At 36.3% G+C, this 23,617-nt stretch overlaps 1 protein-coding gene across 1 annotated transcript in view; it reads left to right on the forward strand.

The window, feature by feature from the left end:
• The window catches only part of LOC130408814 (bone morphogenetic protein 7-like), a 33,934-nt gene extending 14,185 nt beyond the window's left edge, over positions 1-19,749 (forward strand). Inside the window, exons 2-7 of the mRNA XM_056732252.1 lie at positions 11,267-11,459; positions 14,599-14,747; positions 16,031-16,234; positions 16,707-16,783; positions 18,530-18,640; positions 18,836-19,749. Of these exons, the coding sequence (XP_056588230.1) occupies positions 11,267-11,459; positions 14,599-14,747; positions 16,031-16,234; positions 16,707-16,783; positions 18,530-18,640; positions 18,836-18,985 (884 nt within the window). The 3' untranslated portion in view covers positions 18,986-19,749. The remainder of the gene's footprint in view (positions 1-11,266; positions 11,460-14,598; positions 14,748-16,030; positions 16,235-16,706; positions 16,784-18,529; positions 18,641-18,835) is intronic.
• The last annotated feature ends 3,868 nt before the right edge of the window (positions 19,750-23,617 follow it).

Consider the following 23,617-nt stretch of genomic DNA (forward strand, 5'->3'; position numbering starts at 1 on the left):
AATGAATAAATTACTGTGTTCTGATGAACACAAATACAAATATTCTGAAGAATGTTAGCAATTTTCAGTTCTACCATAGTATTGAATAAATTGGATAAGATGTTATAAAAAAATTGTTCTGCTAAACACAAAATTTGATATTTTAAAGAATTAAGGAAAATAGTTCTTGGGCACCTTTGACTACCATTTCAATTTTCCTACTATGGTGGTCAATGATTTCCCAGAATGAAAATTGAAATTCCAAATAACTTTCTCAGTTTATACAGGTATAGAAATTACATGAGGCTGATAATGATGACACAGTTTTAATCTTTTGGTGAACTATCCCTTTAACTCTCATCCCCTCATGAGCCAACAATTGACAAAGTCAATAATTTTAAAGACAGTTTATAATGACTATTTCTTTATGTGATTAATGTCTTTTAATGGTTAAAAATGACAGAGCGCACACCTAAAAACGTCATAATTGTCTTTTGGATTCAATTCAATTCTGAAGTATTAGCTCACTATGAAATGAAAATTTGCTGTGATTTACTCACCCTCAAGCCATTCAAGATTTATTTGGTCAGTAAAGATGATTTGTAGCTAAAAACTGTAGTTCCTTTATGATTCAAAAAATGCAAGTGCTCATTTCTGCTAATTTTAAGTAACAAAATCTTTTACAGCATTATTATAACTGTTATAATATATCCTTATAATCATACATAAAGAATCTATAATATCTATATCTGTATAGATATCATAGATAAGTGTTCCATATTTGGAGTCTGAATCCATATATTTGTGTGTATTCATATTGTATTAATCTTTGTATACAGAAACGCATCGCAGGACTTGAGCCAAATGAAAACCCATTAGAGCCGAGCAATAAATGCAAACAGGCTTCTTTTATGAGGAACTGAAACGTGTGTCAAATTAGTGTGGAAAATGAATATGGCCAATATTACATCAGTTTATTTAGGAAACGCTTATACCACAGGCAGGCTTCGAGCTAAACAGAATTGTTTCATTAATTCACTAAGAGTCTCTGGATTTAATTTAACAAAATAAACAACAGCGCAACAGTACAATTGAAACCGAACTCTTGCCCAAGTGGATGGCTTTCTGGATGAATGTGTGCGTGAGAGGGGTTTTTGAGTGCCGTATGTTGCCACACAAATCGTTGCTTATTTGTTTTGTGTGTGGATGACCTACAAAAGAGTTGGGGCTACTTTGAAAGTGTGGTTTTCCAAGCTGTAAGCTTTAAAAAGAGTTTACTACACTTACAACTGGAAAGTTGCACACAGATTCAAATCAATCGGATACAATTGAATATGTGTTTGTGATTAAAACAGCAGTGTAGCATTTTGTCACCTAACACTGGTTGTTGATAGAACATTTTGTTTGTTACTAGAACAACGGCACTATTCAGAAAATAGCTTAGCTACTGTCACGCTTCTGAAAAGTATCATATTTTGATAATTATTCCCCAACATCCACCTACAAACATATACTTTCAATTACTATTTATAGGTATGTGTTCATGTACAAAACTGGACAAGCAGGTCAAGTTAACAGAAAATATGCTCTGTGTTTTGTCAGACCTCAAATACTGCAATGAAAACATGTTTAACACTTTTAAACCAAAACAACATTAAGATTTTGTACATATATTTAGGGAAAGTTAAAAAAATACATATGATAGTATTTTACATTGCTGTCGGGTGACTTTGTCACTCTTGAGATTTGATTTTGTTGAAATTCAACAGACACTGGTCTAGAATGGCTACAATACATCAAGAATTTATCACTTAGAATGATCTCCTATTTTTTATTTTACTCCTTTATCCACATTGTACTCACTCAGGTGTTTGATTTGAATGAGGTTTTATGTATGTGTCACATCTGTGTGCTGTTGTAAGAATGAGAAAGGATAGTTTAGAGGATATTTCTGCATTCTCCTGTATTCTATATTGGGAGCCAGTCTGGTCAGGATGCAGAAGGTGGTGCCGAGGCTACGCCCGTAAAATTAGAAGAGAAGGCAAAATCAAAATGAGAAAATGAGAATGGAACCAGACAAACAGATATTGGCCTTTTTTGATGGTTATTTTGGGGGGGGGTTGAAATATGTACAAGGTGTTAACATGATAAAAGTATGTCTTTCTAATTTTCTTTCATGGTAGAGCCCGTTACAAATTAATGGGATAAATAAGAATATGTATCTCTTTAAATGGATAGTTCACCCAAAAATGATAATTCTTTCATAAATTACTCACCCTTTAGTTGTTCCAAAACTGTAAAAATGAAGAAAAACTATTTTGTGTGCCACCATTATTTTCCAGCACTGCCTTAACCCTCTTGGGCATAGAGTTCCTTCCCTTTGAGGATGCCCCACAGATGGTCAAAAGGGTTTAGGTCTGAAGACATGCTTGGCCAGTCCATCAAAATACAATGGTAGTCAAAAGTGCCCCAGAACTGTTTGCTGTCCTACATTCTTCGAAATGTCTTCTTATGTGTTCAACTGAACAAAAAAATGATATAGTAATTTTTCCTACTATGGGAGTCAGTTGGGGGGCAAGATCTGTTTGGTTATAAGCATTCTTACAAATATATTTCTCTGTGTTCATCAAAACAAAGACATTTATACAGATTTGGAACAACTCGAAGGTGAGTTAATGAAGACTGAATTTAGATTTTTGGGTGAACTGTCATCTTAAAAGGTGATAAGAATGCTATGTAAAGGTATATTTCCAAAATGACTGGTTGCAAGAGGGAAAAACATAAATGCGTCCGAAGACAGTGTTGTGTCAAGAGCATGATGGCCGTGAGTAAAAAGACAATAACGGAGAGAAGCTGAGATATAGATGAAAAAGAAAGATCTCAGGTGTCCTGCTGAGCAGAGGAAGAACACAGGTTGGGGTGGAAGGTGTGAAGGCAGCAGACAGACAAGCAGTCTAATCTGCAGTGTCACTGCGGCCTTTCCTCTCATCCCACCTCAGAGGTGTTAACCTACTGATACATGTCATGTTCACAAGCCCCGGTTCTGCGCTGCCTGCTCCATATCCCACAATGCATTGTTACAAGTAAACAAAGCCTTAATCATAAATCCCTCAATTCCCACTATTATGTGAATACTTCTGTGTACAATGATTTTACCGGTACACACTTGAAACCCCCACCTGCTTCATATTTCAAAGTACTTTGTTACGAGCAAGCTAGATTTGAGATATCAAGGTTCAATGGGTGGTCAGGGGGATGTTGGCGAGCCGTTCGTGTGGAGTTTGTAAGCAACGAGGAGTGACCTCATCTCTGCAGTTCTTCGGTGTGTGTAACAAAAGCAGCTGCGTAATTTAAACGTGAGCACTCTGCTCATAATCCCACATTTAAACACAGTTTGTGTGTGTGTGTGTGTGTGGAGGAAGTGCTCGGCTTCAGTGCTTTTTTTAAACACATGTGTGACATCGAAATCTGCTGCCAAATAGCGGTTTGGTTTTGTGCCCTTTAAAACAGCTTGTTATGGATTAAAAGGCTTGGACAGGAAATGTATCTCATACTTTTTAGAGAAAAAACAATGTAGTGACAGTAATTTTAATAATAACAATAAGGTGAATGCGAGTGTGTTCATAAAACATAAAGATGAGGCGTAAATAATGTGTGTTTTCATTTGTCTGTGTGTTGGTGGTGTGTTTCCAATTAGAGGTCACATTGATCTCATAACGGCTTTGTCTACACACACACACACACACACACACAAACACACACGCACACTCAGTGTGTGGTGAACTGGTGGGTTTTGGTCTTGCTGTATTGATGTGGTACAGCGGAGGAAGTAGATGTTGATTTCTGTAGTAATGAAGTGCAGCACATTAAAAGGAAAATTCAATTTGTGACTTGAATTGAAAGTTTAGTCATTATTTGCTCACCCTTGTCTGTTTGACAGAACCCAAATGTTTTGGCTTTCTGGCTACAATGAAAGTGGATTTTGACCCTCTTTTCAAGCTTCAAAATGATTAAGTGTTATAAAATGATTTGACTCAACTCATGCAGTATTTTCCAATTGTCCTAAACGCATACAAATGGGTATATAACAAATTAGGGCTGTTAAACGATTAATCACGATTAATCGCATCCAGAATAAAGGTTTGTGTTTACATAGTGTCTGTGTACTGTGCATATTAATTTTGTATGTATAATAATGTACACATGCATGTGTATGTATAAAAAAACGTTAAATATAAAAAGCAAATATAAAAATGTTAATTATATAAAAATATAAATATATACATGCACATATTTCCTAAATACATGTATGTGTTTGTGTATACAAAATAAATATGCACAGTACGCTGACATATTTTATGTAAACACAAACCTTTATTCTGGATGCGATTAATCGCGATTAATGGACCTTTATCAAACTTCTTATTGCCCGGTTTCACAGACAAGGCTTAAAACTAGTCCCAGACTAAAATGAATGTTTGACCAGTCTAAACTTGCCCTGACATATCTTAAAATATGTCAGTGACATTGTTATGTCTCAAGATAGAAACGAGTAATGTTTTTTCAAAAGTGTTTTTATAAAAGTGCCTCAAATATCCTAATTTAACTAAGGTCTAGTCCTGGCTTAAGCTAAGCCTTGTCTGTGAAACCAGGCCTTGATCCAGTTAGCACAGCAGTGTATTGCTTTTCCGGTGGTATTGCAACGCAGTTCAAACTAATTGCTGAATGCACTTACCAGCAGTGTGTCTGTAGCACCGGGCTGCTTTTAAGCTAAACATCCACCTCCTAACCTTAGTTTTCGCAATTTCCTGACACAAAATTATTTAAGGAAAGCATGGGTGTGACTGATACGGTGAGATGAAGTGCATTCTTTCAAAACAACATACGGAAGTACGTTTGTGTGCAGTATTCATTTGAAACGGAGGCTTTTTTCACTTGAACTTGCTTAAAAAAATGTTCATATAAATACATTTCCCATCCCAATCCACATTCTGAATAAGAAATACATTTCTTTCCCAACCTACCACAATCCTGTGTTTTCTCTTACTGGTCATATTTCGTAACGTCACATGTTGATTTTACATTTTAAACGAGTCATATGCAATCTTTCTGAAAATGAACAATCAATGGTTGTACTATAGTGGTTATTGAGTATACGGTAACTTATAGCCTATGTGTGAGCAGTATTGCTTATGTGAATTGTTAATCCAGTCTTTAAAATAGCTGAATGCATGATAACTGCCTAAAAGAAATTAAACAATCTTGGGAGAGTAACGCAACGACAACTCGACTACATTAAATATCAATGAATTTAGGCATATTTGTGAATTACATGCATTAACTTAAAGAATATGAAAAATTACACACAACAGTGATACAAATAGTTAAAAAAAATAAAAATAAATGCTCATTCTCACACTGCAGCATTGTGATCAATAATTTAGAGCGCTGACTGACACAGTGTGGTGAAATAATCACGTAAATTTACCTGCCACTGTTTTCTCAGAATGACTTTATTGGATTAAAATTCGGTTTAGTTTGTAAAAATCTGTTCACAGTAATCATCAGAATATCTCTTCTCATAAAGTCAATAAACGTTACCGGAAGAATCGACACACTGCTTTGATGAGCACTTCCGGTGTTCAATTCTGCTGTGATAAAGGTGCGTTAACAGCTCTAACACAAAGAGGCGGTCACTATCCGCTGCCATAGCAAAAAACACACACACACAAAAACAATACTTCAGAAGAACAGAAATAGCCTAAAGGGGTTTGAACAATAAGAGGGTGAGTAAACAATAATTCATCTTTGAGTGCGCTAACCTTAAAAGAAAGCATCAATCTTTTTAATATTATTGTACGTAGTGTTTGTTATACAGTTGCCGCAAAACACTTTGTCATGTGATAAACTACACCTGCAGTTAATCTGTTGGGAACGTTTGTAAACCTGAGGGTTAATTTGCCTTTTGTATTCTAACGTCTATACTGTAATCTATTCTTAAAACTAGATCAATTGGTTTAAAAGTAATTGGGCACGGTTTTAATATTACTTTTTTATTTTCTTGCGTCATTGGTTTCTGTTCACAAAAAGTTGTAGATCACGGGTTAAAAAAAAACATGTGAGCTTTACGTTGGCTACAATGTGAGATTCATTGATGATTTCAATAAAAACGCTAGCAACAGTTCTGCAACAAGACGGAGGTCCATTGTTATTTGTGTACAGATGTCGCTTACTTTTATGTTTTGAAGTTATTAAAATTACATTTTGTGAACTATTAAATGATGTCATCAGGTATATTAATGGCATCGATTTTGCCATTTGACAACTTTGATATTGCGACTTCAATATTACTGACATTATACAAAGAATAATGATATAAAAATGATTACCAGCTTAAACCCAACTTAATGTTTTAAGTATGCATCATATGTGTTCAATCCACATGTTCTGTATAAATCATTGTCTCCAACATAAAGAGAATTTGGGCTTGGAGTGTGTTTCTGAAATACTGCATGGTGAACCAAGGCATGTGGGCATTGGGCTTCATAAAGCATACAGTAAATACAGGACTGAGCCCATATAAATGTCCTTTTACTCTCTCTTTATCTTCATCTGTAATGTTTATTTAACACAGGTAGGGCAACCACGCAGCCCGCCGCTTGTTTCCTCCCAGAGGAAGTCATAAATGTGCCCGCTTAGGTTTAATTACACCAAGCCCTGCTGCTAATCACTGCCATATATATGAACTGAGAGTCAAAGAGAGAAAGAGAGAGTGAGGAAGAAAGAGTAGATGGAAATAAGCAGATGATAAAACACCGTCGGTGACTATTCACAGAGAAGTGAGGAGATTGTTCAGACTCTTCTGGTCTCCATTCAGAAACAACATTTGGAAGTTTCAAAGGCGTTTCATATCCAGATGTCTTACCTTGTCTAGGGAAATATGAACCTGTTTTGTCCAACCCACAAAAAGATAGAAATCTGTTTATCCCAGACTGAAAAGAATGTAGATAATACTTCACCCATTTCTTCACCCATTCTTTTTATATATTCTTTTTTATAAATGATTTCATAATTTATTCACCTTCATCCAACCTGTGTGCAATCAAAACCGAAACAAAATATAAAGGAATATACTGGAAAACAATGAAATATATTAAAAGGGTCATATGACTCGGCTAAAATGAATATTATAGTTTGTTTTAGATGTGATGCAATGTTTATATACGATTGAAGGTTTAAAAACATTGTATTTTTCACATACCGTGCATGTTTGTACCTCTTTGCCCGCCTCTTTGAAACTCTCCGATTTTTTACATAGCTCATCGCTCTGAAAAGCGAGGTGTGCTGTGATTGGCCAGTTAACAAGTGTGTAGTTTGATTGGTCGAATACTGCAAGCGTGTGACGGGAATGTAACGCCTCTTACAATATTTGGAACATCAGGTGCCAAAGCAATTGTACTGACAGGTACGCCCACCTTACTTGTGTATACAATTGGGTGGTCTTAGTCAAATCATACCACAAACTGATGTAGATTTGTGGGGGTGTGGTTACACGAGGCGTTTCAGGCAGGTCTGGGTGAGCATTCACTTTTAGATAGAATTAATCTTTTATTCCGATTTTTTTAATTTTACGTGTCTAATGCATGCATGGGCAACTTATAAGACACCGAAGACACAGAAAAACAAGTATTGGCGCCATAAAAAAAATCAACTGTTTTTAAGGCAGAGATCTTTTTAGCACAAACCTATTCACTACAAAAATGGAGACATATATGAAAGAACATACACAGTTGATAATGTTCCCTTTAATGTGGAAGTCATGATGGACGGATGGGCCAAGCTCAGAGAGGGAGGGAGGGGACGTCCGCCCTCATCTGTGTCCCCAGTGAAAGTGCACCTGCACAGGGCCACAGGCTCCCAGTTCACCAGAGATTTGGGGTTTCAAGGAGTTTATGGATGACCGACACACGCTTACTTGTGTCATCACTTCTGGCTGCTACATTGAGATCTTATTTATTGGTAACAGGGTGGAACAGAACAACTGCTGCGATCATCCTTTAGTGCGTGTGTGTCCAAGCTTGCAGATGTTTCCTGGAGTAGATTTGTCCTGATGTATCATATCTGTAGCCACGTGCGCTGTGTTTGTGGACATGTGTGTGTGTGATCTCATTTATATGAGGTCACAATAGGAAAAAACGTCTCAACACACAATGATACTCCTCTGGTCTTGCTCTACTGATGCTATTGATGAGCAGGTGGCTGTTGTTCGAAAAAGATCACCAACACTGTTGAAAAACGGTTATATTCCAGCAGCTGGGCCGGCAGAAAAATACGTTCAAATACATTTTATTTAATGTGAAATTACATGATTTTGACGTATTTGTAAAACTTGCAGTTATGTAACTTAAAAATCTTCAATTTTTGTGATGTTTTACTTAAACAAATTTAAATAAATAAAAATAATGTGGACAAATATAAGTTTGTCCAGTTTGATGGTCACTGTACTGTGTGTGTTTGCCTTGCAGTGTCTATTAAAGCACATTCCCGGAGGTATGTTTTTATGGTGTAAGGGTGAGGCAATGACAGCTTGGTGCACGTCATCCATTAAAATCTTCACAGAAATGGAAAAGCACTTAGAGCGGATTGTTTGATCTTCCCCTGGCAGAGAGACACAGACTGTCTTAAAGACAGAGAGAGATAGAAGCAGGAAGAGTGAGACCGTGTTTGAGAAGAAGAGAGTGAGTTGTAAAAGTCGAGCTTTGATTCAGAATTTAAGGTTTGAGGTCAATGGAGGCCAATGTTGTTTGCTTACCAACATTCTCCAAAATATCTTCTTTTGTGACCTGCAGAAGAAAAAAAGACATATATGTTTGAAATGATAAGAGCGTGAAGACAGAATTTTAATGCAAGTTGATCTGGGGGTTCTGTTAGAGCTGTCGTTTTGAGCCAAGCGGGCACAGGTGGCCCTGGTGGTACGTCTGGCCTGCGAGGGGGCACCCAGGGGGTTCAATGCAGGGGCAGCTCTGAATGAGAACGGTGTGTAAACAATTCCACTCCTCTGAGAAGAGCGGGACAATGAGACACGGAATGCCCCTGCTAATCGTCACTGCTGGGTAACCGGATCTGTGCACGTTTTTCTCTCTCTCTCTCTCTCTCTCTCTCTCTACATCTCTCTCATTCACCTAACTGCACACTGGAGTCTTTGTGCTGCCATTCTAATAGAGGTATGAAAGGAGGATGAGGAGAGATGGTGGCAGATGGAGAGACAGGGCAGAGGATGGGTACAGAGGGAAAACAAAATGATGAAGGGGTCAGATGGAGGAGAGAGAAGTATGAGACGATGGGGTGAGAAGAAATGTCTTGTAGAGTGACTGACAGAAGTAATATGCCAAATACAAATTATATATAATGCAACTAATGATATAAACAAGATTATGATTTTTTAAAGCATTAGTTAAGCCAATAATGAATTTTAATCATTCCTGTGGTTCAGTGGTTAGAGCATTCCACTAACAACGCCTAGGTGATAACTTTTTGTCATTTGGAAACAAATGTGCAGTATAATGCATTGTAAGTCGCTAGATAAAAGCGTCTGCCAAATGCATGAAGGTAAATGTAATGAATGTAATCCATGATTTACCCTTATGTCATCCTACATGAGGTGTACCATCTTTCTTCAGATGGATATAGGTTGAGTAATTTTGAAAGATGTCCTGGCTCTGCCTGGCTTGATGTTGGCATTGGAGAGTGTCCGAATAATATTGTGAGCGTATTTAGCCAAGACAGATCACGTTAGACTTAGATTATCTTCTGTATAGAATTGTTTTTTATTGATGTTTTAGATGCCTTTTAAACACCAACTGATATTTAGCCAAAACATTATTTTGCCAAAACAAAAAATAGTAACCAGTCCCATATTTACGTATATTTTATGTTCATTTTTATTCTCAAAGGAATAGTTCACAAGCTATCATACAGTATGGTTTCAGCTACAATATAGCGAAATATAGCACACAAGTCGGCGCTTTTGCAGTCTAACTCATTTTGCTTTTACTATGAGCTGTCATTGTAGGACCAAATATAACATACGTGAAGTGTTTTACTTAAAAAACAGCATATCATTTTGTTTGGGTGAACTGTGCCTTTTAGGAAATTTGTCTTTAATAATTCAGCTTTGTTGAGTTGCCACTTGATTTCCAATGTAATATGTGAAGTTATTTTGACAGTTGAGTCTTTTATTAACAGATGCCAGAACAGGTATGAGGATTACAGCTGCTCTCTCTGGCTCTGATGTACAGACTGAAGAGTCAACAAGGCCTGTATTGTCTGTGTGTCTGTGTAGCACTTTCACGCTGTGATAAAAGAGCCAAAACAAAGTAAGGAGAGAGAGAGAATCTCAGTCCTCGACTAGGCTTATCTATCTTTGAAAAGTGAAAGACAGATAACAACATATACCTGCCAACAACCTCACCTCCCAGTTTAAAACTGATCAGGGATTACCGTTTCATTTTGTCTTCTCTTAATTTTATGAAAATTATGACATCATCACGCACAACCTCTAAAAACAGTTCTGAATCTAAATAATACAATCAAAAACTATTCACTATATGAAAAATTAAAAACCTGCAATAGATGAAATTTATAAATTGAATCCATTGAAATTCATTTTGGATAAAATGTAAAAAGATAAAACCATGTCACCCAAAGTAAGAAAATAGAAATTCACCCTTAACATACTTAAATTATACAACATTGCATTTTGAATGTTAATGCCGGTGCATTCTACAAAATCTATAAGTCTGTGTTCCACAAAAGGAAATACAGTAAATCATTTTCTGGAATGGCATTAGCCGACTAATCTTTCATTGTGCAATGAACTATTTCAAATGTTTCCTGGCTACTAAAAATACTCAAGTTTCAATGTCAGAATGTGTCACGTTGGTCATGCTGATAGAATGTAAACAGGATTTGATGGGACAGTGAGAGTTACCTTCTGCCTCACAGACTCCATACCACAGCAGTGGAGGGAAAGATTGTGGAAAAGTAAATAAGATCGAGGGAATAGCTTGAGAAAAATGGCCACATAAAGCTGTCTGCGGCGCTGTGTCTCAATCGGAGGCTCTTGAGAGTTCAAACATCTGTGTAGACATGTGCTCTGTGTTCACGCATGGCTTTTCTTAGCGCACATGAAGGTGATGTTTCAATTAACAATACATGTCACAATCTTTCCTTGCTTTGCTGCGCAAATATTTGGTAAACTCTAATATGAAACACTGTTCTCCCACAGTTGAACACGATAAGGAGTTTTTGCCTGTGCGTCGCCATCACAGAGAATTCCGCTTTGACCTCTCCAAGATTCCGGAGGGCGAGGCGGTGACGGCTGCGGAGTTCAGGATCTACAAAGATTTCATTGCAGAACGCTTTGACAACGAGACTTTCCGCATAAGCATCTACCAGGTGTTGGAAGAACATTCAGACAGGTACACCTGCTCTTAAATCAGCCTTTAAAGTCACCATGAAATATATGTACAGTATATATATATATTTTTTATGGAATATTGCAGATTTATTATTAAGGATTTTTGGTTCAAGAATGGGATTGGTCAGGCTTCAACTTCATCCTCATGTCATTTCAAACCTGTGTATGATTTTCTTTCTACTGTCATTCATTCTCTATATGATTTTAACACAAAAGAAGATATTTTGAAGAACGTTGGTAACCGAACAACATTGACCACCGTTATATGGACACAAGACATGTCTCAACATTTCTTCCTTTGTGTTCCACTGAAATAAGTGTCATATACAGGTTTGAACAACATCATGGTGAATAAATTATATATATTTTGTATTTTTAGGTGAATATTCCCTGATATTCACATTATCAGTTTATAAAGCAATGCAATCTGTACCGCAGAATTCAACAGAAAACTGTTTTCTTATTAAATCTCATTATTCCTATAATTAGTTTTAAGATAATTTCATCAATATTTATTTGTTTAGGAAATGTTTATATTGACCAAAATCAGACTAACATGACTTTCGGCTACCAACAGGAGTGCCCTCAACTCCATGTGCTTCAAAATCAGGGCAGGAAATGTTTAAAATCCTCAAATTCTGTGTTGGCCTGTACCCTAGCTCACCATTTTTTAAAGGAGAAACATGACTTCCATGCCTGAGGTTCGATTCCCATGGAAAATGGGAGGGTTGTAATGCTCTCAAACCCTCTACTTTGTAAACAATGAACACTTTTGATATGTGTTTCCTTTTCCTTACACACTGTGCTAACTCTATCCGATGGTCCCAATGCAAACTTTGCTGTACTCTGGGGTTTCCGTCTGAATGAATCGGTTGTGAATCCGCTGGGTTCCCTTCACCAACCTTCGGAACTTCTAGAATATCAGCCTGACCCCAGCTGTGAATTTGGTTCAGGAACATCTAGCTTATGTGATGCTCTACCTGACCTGAAGACAGTTGAAAAGTGTATGGGAGACAACACATCCCATTGTGCTTCCAGAGTCAAACAGGCAAAATAAAGGAATAAATGGAATTGAAATGAGATTAGAATGGCTGGTATGAACAGAGCAGGTGTTATAATGACAGTTATTTCAGTAGTCAATACAAATACCAGTGAAATTTCTAGTTAAACGAATGGTTTACACAAAATGAGAATTCTTGCATCATTTATTCACCATCATTTCAACATGTGATTTCAAAAATGTATGACTTTCTTTCTTCTGAAGACAACAAAAGAAAATATTTTGAAGAATGCTGGTAAACAAATAATATTGACCACCATTGACTTTCATTGTATGGAAACAAACCCACTAAGACATTTCTCAAAATATCTTCTTTTTGGTTCTGAACATATAGCTGCTGTCCTTCAAAAATCGTGTATCATTTTTATCATGAATCATTATTATGAGTCACCCTTTATGTTTGTCAATGTTTTGCAATTTCTAACCAATGAAAATAATAAAAATAGTGCTTGTCAGCACAGACAACATAGTATTTCATTTTTAATATTAATATTTCCTAGACATCTTTTAACATGGAGAAAGAACAGCGACAATATAAAGGTTTTGAATCACATGAGGTTGAATAAATTATAAATGTTTACTTGTTACGTTCTTGAATACCACAATAAAATGAATATTCACTCTTATTAAAAATGTAAATATTAATTTATAAAAATGTAATAATTAAATTTAAGTACAAGAGAGGCTGTGCTAAACTGTGAATATAGTCTCGAGTATAACAGATTTATTTTATTGTAAAAGAAAACATGGCTATTGACCGATCCTAATCCATTTTTATTAAGTTATTAAACTTTTAAACAATCAATTTTATTATTCTTAATATTGTGCCTGTCTGGCAGAAACCTTTGTATCTCAAACACAAAAATACTCTTTTTTGAAGTTATATTTATGGGATTTTCATGCCTTTGTTTGAATAGGATATCACTGAGAAAGTAACCACAAGGCTATTGGTATTGACAAAAACACAATTTCCAAACACTGAAACAATGTGTTATCAAAGTTTACAAATATATTAAAATATAATATAATATTATAATATGTATAAAATCTCATAAAAAAGCATGACAGCGACTGTTATGTACTCTATTGTAATGGTATGAACTCTATTATTGTTGCTTCGCTTTTAAAGTAATTATTAAAGTTAACAATCTGTAATAATAGACAGATGGACTTGGACTGATAATAAGATCATTTTAAACTGACTTTTACTTTTGTCTCACTTGTTTACCTTCACACAAATTCAGTCTGTTTATGTTTTTTCCTCATTTTGTGAAAATCAGGTGTGAGCCCTCATTAACACATCATTCACAAAAGTGGTTAAACCGCCAGTCAAACAGCAGGTTAAATAGAATTATACAAGTTTTCCAACTTTTGGTATCAAATAATTAGTATTCTGACATTCCTAGGTAAGATAAACACAGATGACCTCTTGTGAAACCCCATGTGCTCCAATGGTTTCAGTCAATTTACACTCCCTCGACCTCTCTCTCGCTCTTTCTTTCCCTACAGTGCATTTTGTTAAATTCTGTCTTTCATTTTCTTTTTTTTAACACTCTCTTCCCACCTTGCTCCACATTCCTCAGTTTGATTTAGTGCAGGGCAGCAGCATAGTGAGATCAACAGCCGTTTATAAAGCCATTATTGTCAATTAGAGAAATTAACTGCTCCCCGGGGCCTCACCATCTGGAGCGAGCGCTCTTTCTTTTCTCAGCTTATTTCATTCAATCTTTTTCTTTCTGTCCTTATCTATTAGCTTCTCTGTCTTTCATTTCAAGCGTGTGGGTTGTGTAATTTGCGCACCCGTATTACGCATAAATTTGTGTCATTTTATTCCCGGGGTGAAACAATAAGGTCTGTTAGCAACGTGTTAGCATTCCCATCCCGGTTCCTGGAAGTTGCTTGGATGGGGCCTGTCTTTAAACAATGTTCTGTGATTTCCATAAACAGTGCAATTTTTGTCTAATGTGCTTTTGAAAGTTGTATAAAATTAAACAGATCCAAGAAAGTCTTTCAACCCAAAAACGTGATAGGGACACTGTCGTCGTATGCTTGTGACCAACATCTCCTTTCTCTCCATCAGGGACTCAGATCTGTTCCTGCTGGACTCACGGGTGATCTGGGCGGCAGAAGAGGGATGGCTGGTTTTTGACATCACAGCCACCAGTAACCACTGGGTTCTGAATCCAGGCAGAAATCTTGGCCTTCAGCTAGCTCTAGAAAGCTTGGACGGTAAGTGGAGATCAGAAATCATAAGCGACTGTGAGCCCACATTATTCTGTTCAGTAAATGTTTGCAGTCTTATCTAAAGGGGGATTTATTTCAGTACATACAAAAAGCCGTTTATAGAAAACCATACAGTCCAAATTTCTTATTAGGATTTTTTTGTCACAAATCATATCATCTGCATAACTTTCTTGATGTTCTTGTAATATTTATTATATTTTTTCTCATTTCTAACATGGGCTATGTTAACATATTTAAGCATTTACTAATACATTTTAAATTCAAAAGTTGTGTCTTTTAACAGTAGGTATATTGCACCATGATATTGAACTGATATTAACAAAGAATAATAAAAGCTACAAAGCTATATTGCTCATTATTAGTACGTGTTAGCTAATGCACTTAGGTGAACAAATCCAATCTTACTTTAAAGTGTTGCAACTAAAACATTAAAAGAATATTTAATGAATACAAATATTTAAATGTTAACCCTAAAATTAAATAATATAAATAATATAAATAAAAAATATTAATAATTATAACCTTATATTTTTTCACATTATTTTCAGAACTGGTAGTGTTTTGTATTACGCACACAGGTAGGTGTGTGTGCAGGATGTGGCAGGTTTTAGTGTAAGTATGAAAACAGAGTGTATATGGGGTATTATAAAGAGTTGCACACTTGTCGGGACATGTTTGCTGGACGCTTGCCTTGTCGCTATAGGCAACCGACTTTACATTAGCTCAAAGACAGTGATAGCATACCTCCCTCTTTGTAAAGAACACACTTACACAAACACACACTGTTTCAGCCTGTGTGTGTAGGCGAAAATACTCCAGAATTACATAAAGAAAGAAGCAGATGTGAGTGAAGGAATGAAAGAAGTTCTGAAATGTGTTCCTGAGAAGACAGAAATATAAACTTGCTAAACATACACTGGCAATAGTGCTCCGACAAAAGAAATATTACAATGCTAAACAGTTATATTTAGGAGTGTTTTAGGAGCGAAGACTTGGTTTGATGAAACACAAATAACTTGCCTTGTGGTACGCAGGTGATGAATGTTTTTCAGGGGACCCATAAAACTTCCATAAAGCACTTTGACTCTTCCTCTTGTGGGATTGGGCAGCGTTTCCACAAACAATTTTAATGTTTTCCTTAGAGTTCAGCTGTATGAAAGAAAATAAATTGTTTCATTTTTGAAAGTTTGTGGCATAAATAAATGCACCATGCCATTTGTGTTTAACATGGTTTCTTGACGCAAACATCTCTCTGTCTCCCCCTTCAGGCCAAAGCCTGAATCCATGGGTGGCTGGACTGGTGGGTCGTAGCGGCCCCCAGAGCAAACAACCCTTCATGGTGGCCTTCTTCAAAGCGACGGAGGTCCACATCCGCAGCATCCGCTCTGCGCAGGGGGGCAACAAGCAGCGCAATCCTAACCGCTCTAAAACCGCCAAAGGCCAAGAGGCATTACGTGTAGCCAACATCGCAGGTGTGTGTGCTTTGTGTTATTAATGTTCTAATGTCATTGGCGATAAAGACAAAAGGAGAAAAACTCAATATCATTTTCATCAGTATCAACATCATCAGAATTTTTTCATTAGTGAATATTATCGGATAGCCCTATTTTGTGTTTAAAAAAATATAACTGTATAAATGAATTTTCATTGAATGTTCCTTTAAGACAGTGGAGTGCCATTACTTGGATGAAATGTGTGCCAGTCATTGTGTGTCTGTGTGTGTGTTCATGTGTTTTCTATTACTGCCTAATTCACTGCAGGTTCATTTGGAATGGAAAAGCATTACAGTGTTAAATGGATATTAAATCAGTCTGGTTTTATGCATCGCATTGGTATGAAGGTCACAGGGACACGGCGGCTTCAGCGACCTATTACTTGTGTTTCTCTTGCTGCTCGACATTATACAACAGTCCTCTCTCTCTCTCTCTTTCTCTCTTTCTCCAGAGAACAACAGTGCCGATCAGAAGCAGGCCTGTAAGAAACACGAGCTGTATGTTAGCTTTCGGGACCTTGGATGGCAGGTGTGATATTCCTTATCCCTTAACCTCTGTTCTCTCCGTAGATGGTGTAAAAATATGAAAATCTGCCATTAGTGACTCAAACTTTCTCCTGCAGAACACTAACCATAGACTTCCAATGGCTTTGTGTCCATACAATAGAAGTGAATGGGTACCAGATGTTTTTGGTTACCAGTATTCTTAAAAATATCTGCTTTTGTGTTCTGCAGAAGCCATGCAGATTTGAAAAAACATGGCGATTATTAAGTTATTAAACGAGTAAATTAAAAAATATATTAGGAAAATATTAAAACATAGGAAACCAAACTTGATGGCTTGCTTGTGCAATTGATAGTTATACGTCGGGTAGATAACATTTCTAGAATAAACTAAATATATTTAATATTACTCACTTGCTTTTATTGCTTATTGCCATGTGGTAGACCACCTGGGTCGTGTTGGAAGATCAGTTACCGCAATGTTCCAAAACATCAAAAACAGTTGGATCCCCTTAAAGTGATATTTCTGCAAAACAAAATGTTCCCATGTTTTACTCACCCTCAAGGCATCCTGACTGAATATGACTTTCTTCTTGAAGATTAATGCAGTCGGAGTTATAATGCCACGTGTAATTTTATTTCCAAGCGATAGAATGAATGGCCGTCAACTTTTTGAAGCTCCTAGAAGAGCATCCACCAATCAAAGAATGGCCGGACACGGCTCCGTGATCTTACATAGGTCTTCTGAAAAGAATCTTTGCATTTGTTTAAGAGAAATATCCATATTGACAACGGTATTAACGATAGTTTCTAGCTTCCGTTATCCCACTGCTGAACGTGAACCCGAGGCTTGTTTTTCCGGCAAATTACTGTGACGAAAGCTCCCGCACAGAGGAGACGGTATCCTGTTGGAACAAAAATAAAATACCGCGTTCGTCACCAGAACTTAATACACACCTGTGTCATTTGCCAGAAAAACAAGCCTCAGGTTCACGCGCAGCAGAGGTATAATGAAAGCTGGAAATCGACGTTAGTAGCGTTGTCAACATGGATATTTCTCTTTAACAAATGCATTGATTCGCTTCAGTCGACTTTTGTTAAGACCGCAAGCTTTTTATAGCTTCAAAAAATCGCCCCCCATTCACTCCTATTCTACCGCTTGGATGGAAAATGATACGTGGTATTATTCTTCACGAAGAAAGTCATATTCAGTCAGGATGCCCTGAGGGTGAATAAAAAATGGGGAAATTTAGTTTCGCCTCTGAAATATCCCTTGAAGATGCCAATGAGCTGTTTTTTCCAGCAGCGTTCTTAAACCTTTACTCTCTCAGTTTTTACGGCTCAAACTGTTTTACAAAGCTCCGGGTTGGCCTCGGTCAACTCGGCTGCATTACCTCAGAGCGTGAGCAGAGATAGGACAGCGTAGTTTCTGTTTACACATCTATAGTCTTGCCACCTGCAGGTCTCCAACTGGATCACAACACATAAACACTCGCTCAGAACAGCTGCCGAGGTCTAAGAGACTCTGGCCGTACCACACAGGTTTATATTCGACTTTCCCTTTTAAATCATAACATTTTACACATACTTGAACAGGATCACGTTTTTTTGTGATCTTTGCGTACGGTCGGAGTGATCTGCGAGATAGGTCAGGCGCACAAAGCGCATCATGAAAATTAAAACCATCTGGTTGGGCGAGTGACAATGGATGTCGATTTCCAGCTGTATTGTTTTGACAAGCTAACAGATTTTCCCTGTCTCTCTCTCTCAGGATTGGATTATAGCTCCTGAAGGTTACGCCGCATATTACTGTATGGGTGAATGTGCCTTTCCACTTAATTCCTATATGAATGCGACGAATCACGCTATTGTACAGACGCTGGTAAGCCTGACAACACAGCATGATATTTATATTATACATTTGTTCAAAGTTATTACTTTTGTTCTTTGCTTCACCTCTCAAATGAACGTAATGAAAGTTAAATATTGTGCCTTTAAATAAAACATGAAATGCACGGAATAATTGAGTTATAAGACATTTTTGTGACTTTCAGCTCTTATGATTGTATTTTCACAGGTTCACTTTATCAACCCAGAGACAGTTCCAAAACCCTGCTGTGCTCCCACACAACTCCACGCCATCTCCGTCCTGTATTTTGACGACAGCTCCAACGTCATCCTGAAGAAATACCGCAACATGGTGGTCAGAGCATGCGGTTGCCACTAGAGTCCTGTCATACACACAACACACAAACATACTCTCAGTTTCTCCCCCAAACAACAAATACATGACAAACACTGTCCCACATCTGACTGCTCCTCAAAGCATTCGATCTCAGGCAATGGGCCAATCCCAGGACTCTTTACAATGGACAATAGTTTTGGCTCTTTGAAATGTGTAAAGTTGTGTAATTTGTTAATAATTGATCGTTACAAAACACGGATGAATATGACAGACAAGACTGAATAAAAACAATCTTACAATAGATCAAGAAATCAACGTTAGCAATACAAATATGCAATGTAATAAATAACTTGTTTTGCGGCATTTACGATTTAAATACTTTTGTCATAGTTACCTATTATTACATGATTTATTTATGGAAGGATTTATTTAATTGTCTGTTACATTCATCCATGGCTAAATAATAATAAAAGTAGTAATCTCTCTTTTACACACACATACATACACAAATGTATGCACAAATATACACGCTCACATGTACACACGTTTATATGATACTTGTGCTTCCTACTGTGTAAATAGTTTTTCAATGAAAGAAACAAAAAAAGTGTATTTATTTTTTTCTGGTTTTCCAACATGGAGTCAAAAAAACAATCGTCTGTGTGGCTTTCTGTTTAATGTGTCTGGTTCTTTCTTTATTGACAGTGTGCGTGTGTATAGACCCCTTTGCCAGATGTAAACACTGGTCCTGAAGCACTTCTGTTTTTTAGTTATTTTATTTTTAAATCTTACATATATGAACAGTATTACAGTGGTATACATTATAAACCCATCCCTACATTCCATCTGTTAATGTATAAAGTGGACCAGACTTTATGCCGATAATCAAACATGAGGCTCTGCAAGATGAAAGTTCAGTATGAACAACTTTGGTGGTTGAAAATAATAGGTATAAGTTGATTGGTTGCGGCCTCTTTTATCTTTCTCATCTGTTTCCTGGTCCCTTTCTTGCAAATTTTATTATTTTTTGCTGAAGGCACAGAAAGGCATTTGTTAACCGTCGGAGCCCTTTTTTAGCCTACACATGAAAACGCGTGAGAAATTACATGCACAATATTCATGCAAACGTATGGGTCCCGTATACGGAACGGGTGACAGTTAACAGGCTACGAACATGTTTGGTGGAGGTAATAATTCCAAACTCTTATCGTTTGTTTTTTGGAGGCTAAACTCAAACAGTGATCCTGAGGCCTGCTGTTTTCACATCAGTTATCAAGAACATCCAAGTGGAATGCTAATAAAATATTTGCCATAAAAACGTATCCAGTCAAGTAAGATACTGTAAGATTAACTAATTGAATAATAGAAAACAGGGATTTTCCTTCATCCATTAGGATTTTTATTTAAAGAACAATATATAATCCCATCAGGATAAAAGGATTATATGAGAAAATATTATTTCAAGACAGATATTTGATTATCATTCCGTTCTGACACAGACTTTGATAATAGTCCTCGTCTTTTTCCATCCCGCTCCCTCAAGTCAACTAACAGGTGGTGTACAAATGCTAGGAAAAAAACAAGTAATAAAATAACAAACAAATTCATAATGGTTAGTCTCTGAACACTTAACATAATTTATAAGTAAACAGGGAGGAAGTGAGAACTTAAGTGTGGCATTTGCGTGCAGGATGTTTTTGTGCTGACCACAAATGTCTGTCTGTAGGCAGCTCATCTGGCCTCAGTTTGTGTCTCTCACTGATCAACACACGCTTGTGTACCAGACAACAGAACGTTCACATGTGTTCTGTAAAACAAACAAAAAAACTGCAACAGTAAAAACCTGATAGCTGGTTCATATAGCCTATCAGACATATGGTGAAACTATGTAAATCAATATATGTTAGAATATCATTTGAATTTTATATTAATTGATAACATGATGTATTGATATAATATATTTTACTTATGTTCTAAAACTTTATCAGACTTTCGTGCAAGATTCCATCAAGCAAACATCAGTTGTTTACCTGTATTTTGTAACATTATATTTTGTTAAGTTTATGTTGTCTATTGTTTTGCATTAGCCTCATTCTTTAAGGGGCTGCCAGTGTTGGGATAATTACTCTGAATAAGTAATTTATTACTAGTAACTAATTATATATTCAATAGTTTAATTAGATTACTGTACAAATTACTCTCTCCAAAAAGTATTTAGTTGCTTATTAGTTTATATATCCTACTGTACTGTACATCAACCTTGATTAGTTAAGTGATTCAAGGTCGGACATGAAATTGATTATTTAATTAATGTAAATAAATAACTTCATAAATTATTCTTATTAACTGCAAATTATAACAAAGTATTACAAATGGGAGAAGAATATATTTTAAAGTTAGACTCCTCATTTTCATGTAATTTCCACTATTGAATATATTACACAGCATTTAGTTCAATTACATCAGAAGTAACTGTACTTAAATTACAGAAAAAATAAGAGTTATCACACTTTTTCCAGGCGAAAGTAACAAATTACTTTGTAAAGTTACACCCAACACTGGTGCCTTCCCTCACAAAACATGAGAACACTTGTAGTTCATTTTATTAAGTATGCAGTCAGTATTACTTGTAAGTGTAATACTTAGGATTTAACTGGCCCACTTTTTATTTCAAAAAAGTTTACTTTTAAGTACATTATAATTTAACCGTAGTAAACTTTGAGTACAGGTCTAGTTAACAACCAAATTTTATTTGTACTGCAATCTCTAGGTTTGCAGATCAAGTTTAATACTTTCAACACATTTTTTTTTTATAAAAGTGAATTCTCAGTAAACTACTAGTTTAGTAGCTTTTACTCTTAAGCATACTTGTTTTCTTCAAGTGAATTTAATATATAACTCGTATGGTAGTCAACTGTTTAATGTTTTTTAATTTATGTATATGAAATTGTTACTATATAAACTCGAACATGTAAGTTAATAATACAGCATGTAATACTTAGTGACAAAAGTATTTCATAGGCTACTGACTAAAAAGTATGTATCACATTAATTATACGTCTAAATTGAATTAGAAATCACAAAGTTTTCGATTCTGTGTTCTGTACACAGCTCTTCCCGTAAACTACGGCTCTTTAATATCTTTAGTTGAGTCCCAAATGACACTGTACTTATGCACTTAAAATATTCACTATGCACTCAACCATATAGTGTTTACATTTTAAAAGGTATACCGTTTTGTAGTATAAATAGTGTGAGTAGTGTGTTCATATTGAAAATTCTCAAAAAAGAAGTGAACTTTTAAATTGTGTTCTGTATTTTATATAGTTAACACAAGCTGATGCTTCCTCGCACAACTTTATTTAAGAGCTACCAGAAACAAAACATCCCTGCATGACCACCAGTTGACATAAAGCCATACTATCACTAGATATCCCCATGTCATCACATTGTTTACATTTGCATTCTGGTGAAATCACGTGTCCTCTGGTACGATAATCTTAAAATGATCTTATAGTGTGTGATGTGATAGAAATGTCAAATATGTTGTTCGAGCATGGTTAAGATTTTATATAAGAGAATCTATTAAGATTCTCCTCCTGTGTGTGCTGCCACCAGATTTTTATTCGGTCAGGATGTTAAAACTCTTGTTATCTGAGCCAAGCTTTAGTGTATTTCTATCTGAAACTTTAAAAAAGTCTGCAAGTGTGTTATGTCTAAAAAAATCTGTTCAGATTTTAAAAGTCTTGTATTGTATTCCAGCCATTACGTGTAAATTGTTCTTCTTCCGTATCCCATAACAGGAGATTCTGCGAGAGAGAAAGATTTTGAAATGTTGCGTCATTTAACCGTAATTCATTAAGAAACTGAGCATTAGAATTGCACAATATCGTCCCAGCCCTACTTAAAAGTCAACCTAACTACGAGCCAAGTATCCTTAGAACATGTCCTTATTCTTTTAAGACTTGGTTAAGTACATTATAAGTAAACTGAAAGTATATTTTCTTTTGTTTAAAATAAGTAGGCTATCCTAATTTTTTTTGTAGGAGAACTATTGTATCACCTAGTATTATAGTGGTTGTCATTATTTTAAAGTCCAAAACCTGGTAGTCTGGTAAATAAACATTAAAAAAAAGTTTTTTTACACTATTGCAATAATAAAGCATTATGAGATAGGAAGGGGAGGAGAGCAGCAACATGTATGATTAAGATAAAGACATACACTTACATAAACAACGATGGAGTGATCTTCATAAAGACAGCCTCTTTCTCCCTCTCACGGTCTCTCATCAAACATCCTGTTTATTGCAGAAGCTGTTCTAGATTAGCACTAGCTCTATGCCACTCCAAATGCAGACCATGTGTATGCGTGTGCAGGGTCACAGGGCGCACACCCTACTTTTCTCTCCCTGCCCGTGAGGATTTTTCTTTCACCGCCATCTCTCTTCACATAGTTTTCCAGTCACAAGCCCCCTGGTTCCTCTTCTGCTCTCTGCAACATGGGTCAGAGGTTAACGGGGTGGTAATGTGGGACTAAAGGGGGAAACTTCTACGCTGTCACACCACCCTTTGTCAACTCTTAAAACCCTGCAGACCCTCACATGCTGTCATCTTTCACAGAGGCTAACATGGACTTCCGCTTGCTGTCATTTTTTTTTATGACCTCTTCTTCTA

Source organism: Triplophysa dalaica, chromosome 20 (assembly GCF_015846415.1).
Source record: "Triplophysa dalaica isolate WHDGS20190420 chromosome 20, ASM1584641v1, whole genome shotgun sequence".
Lineage (NCBI taxonomy): Eukaryota > Metazoa > Chordata > Actinopteri > Cypriniformes > Nemacheilidae > Triplophysa > Triplophysa dalaica.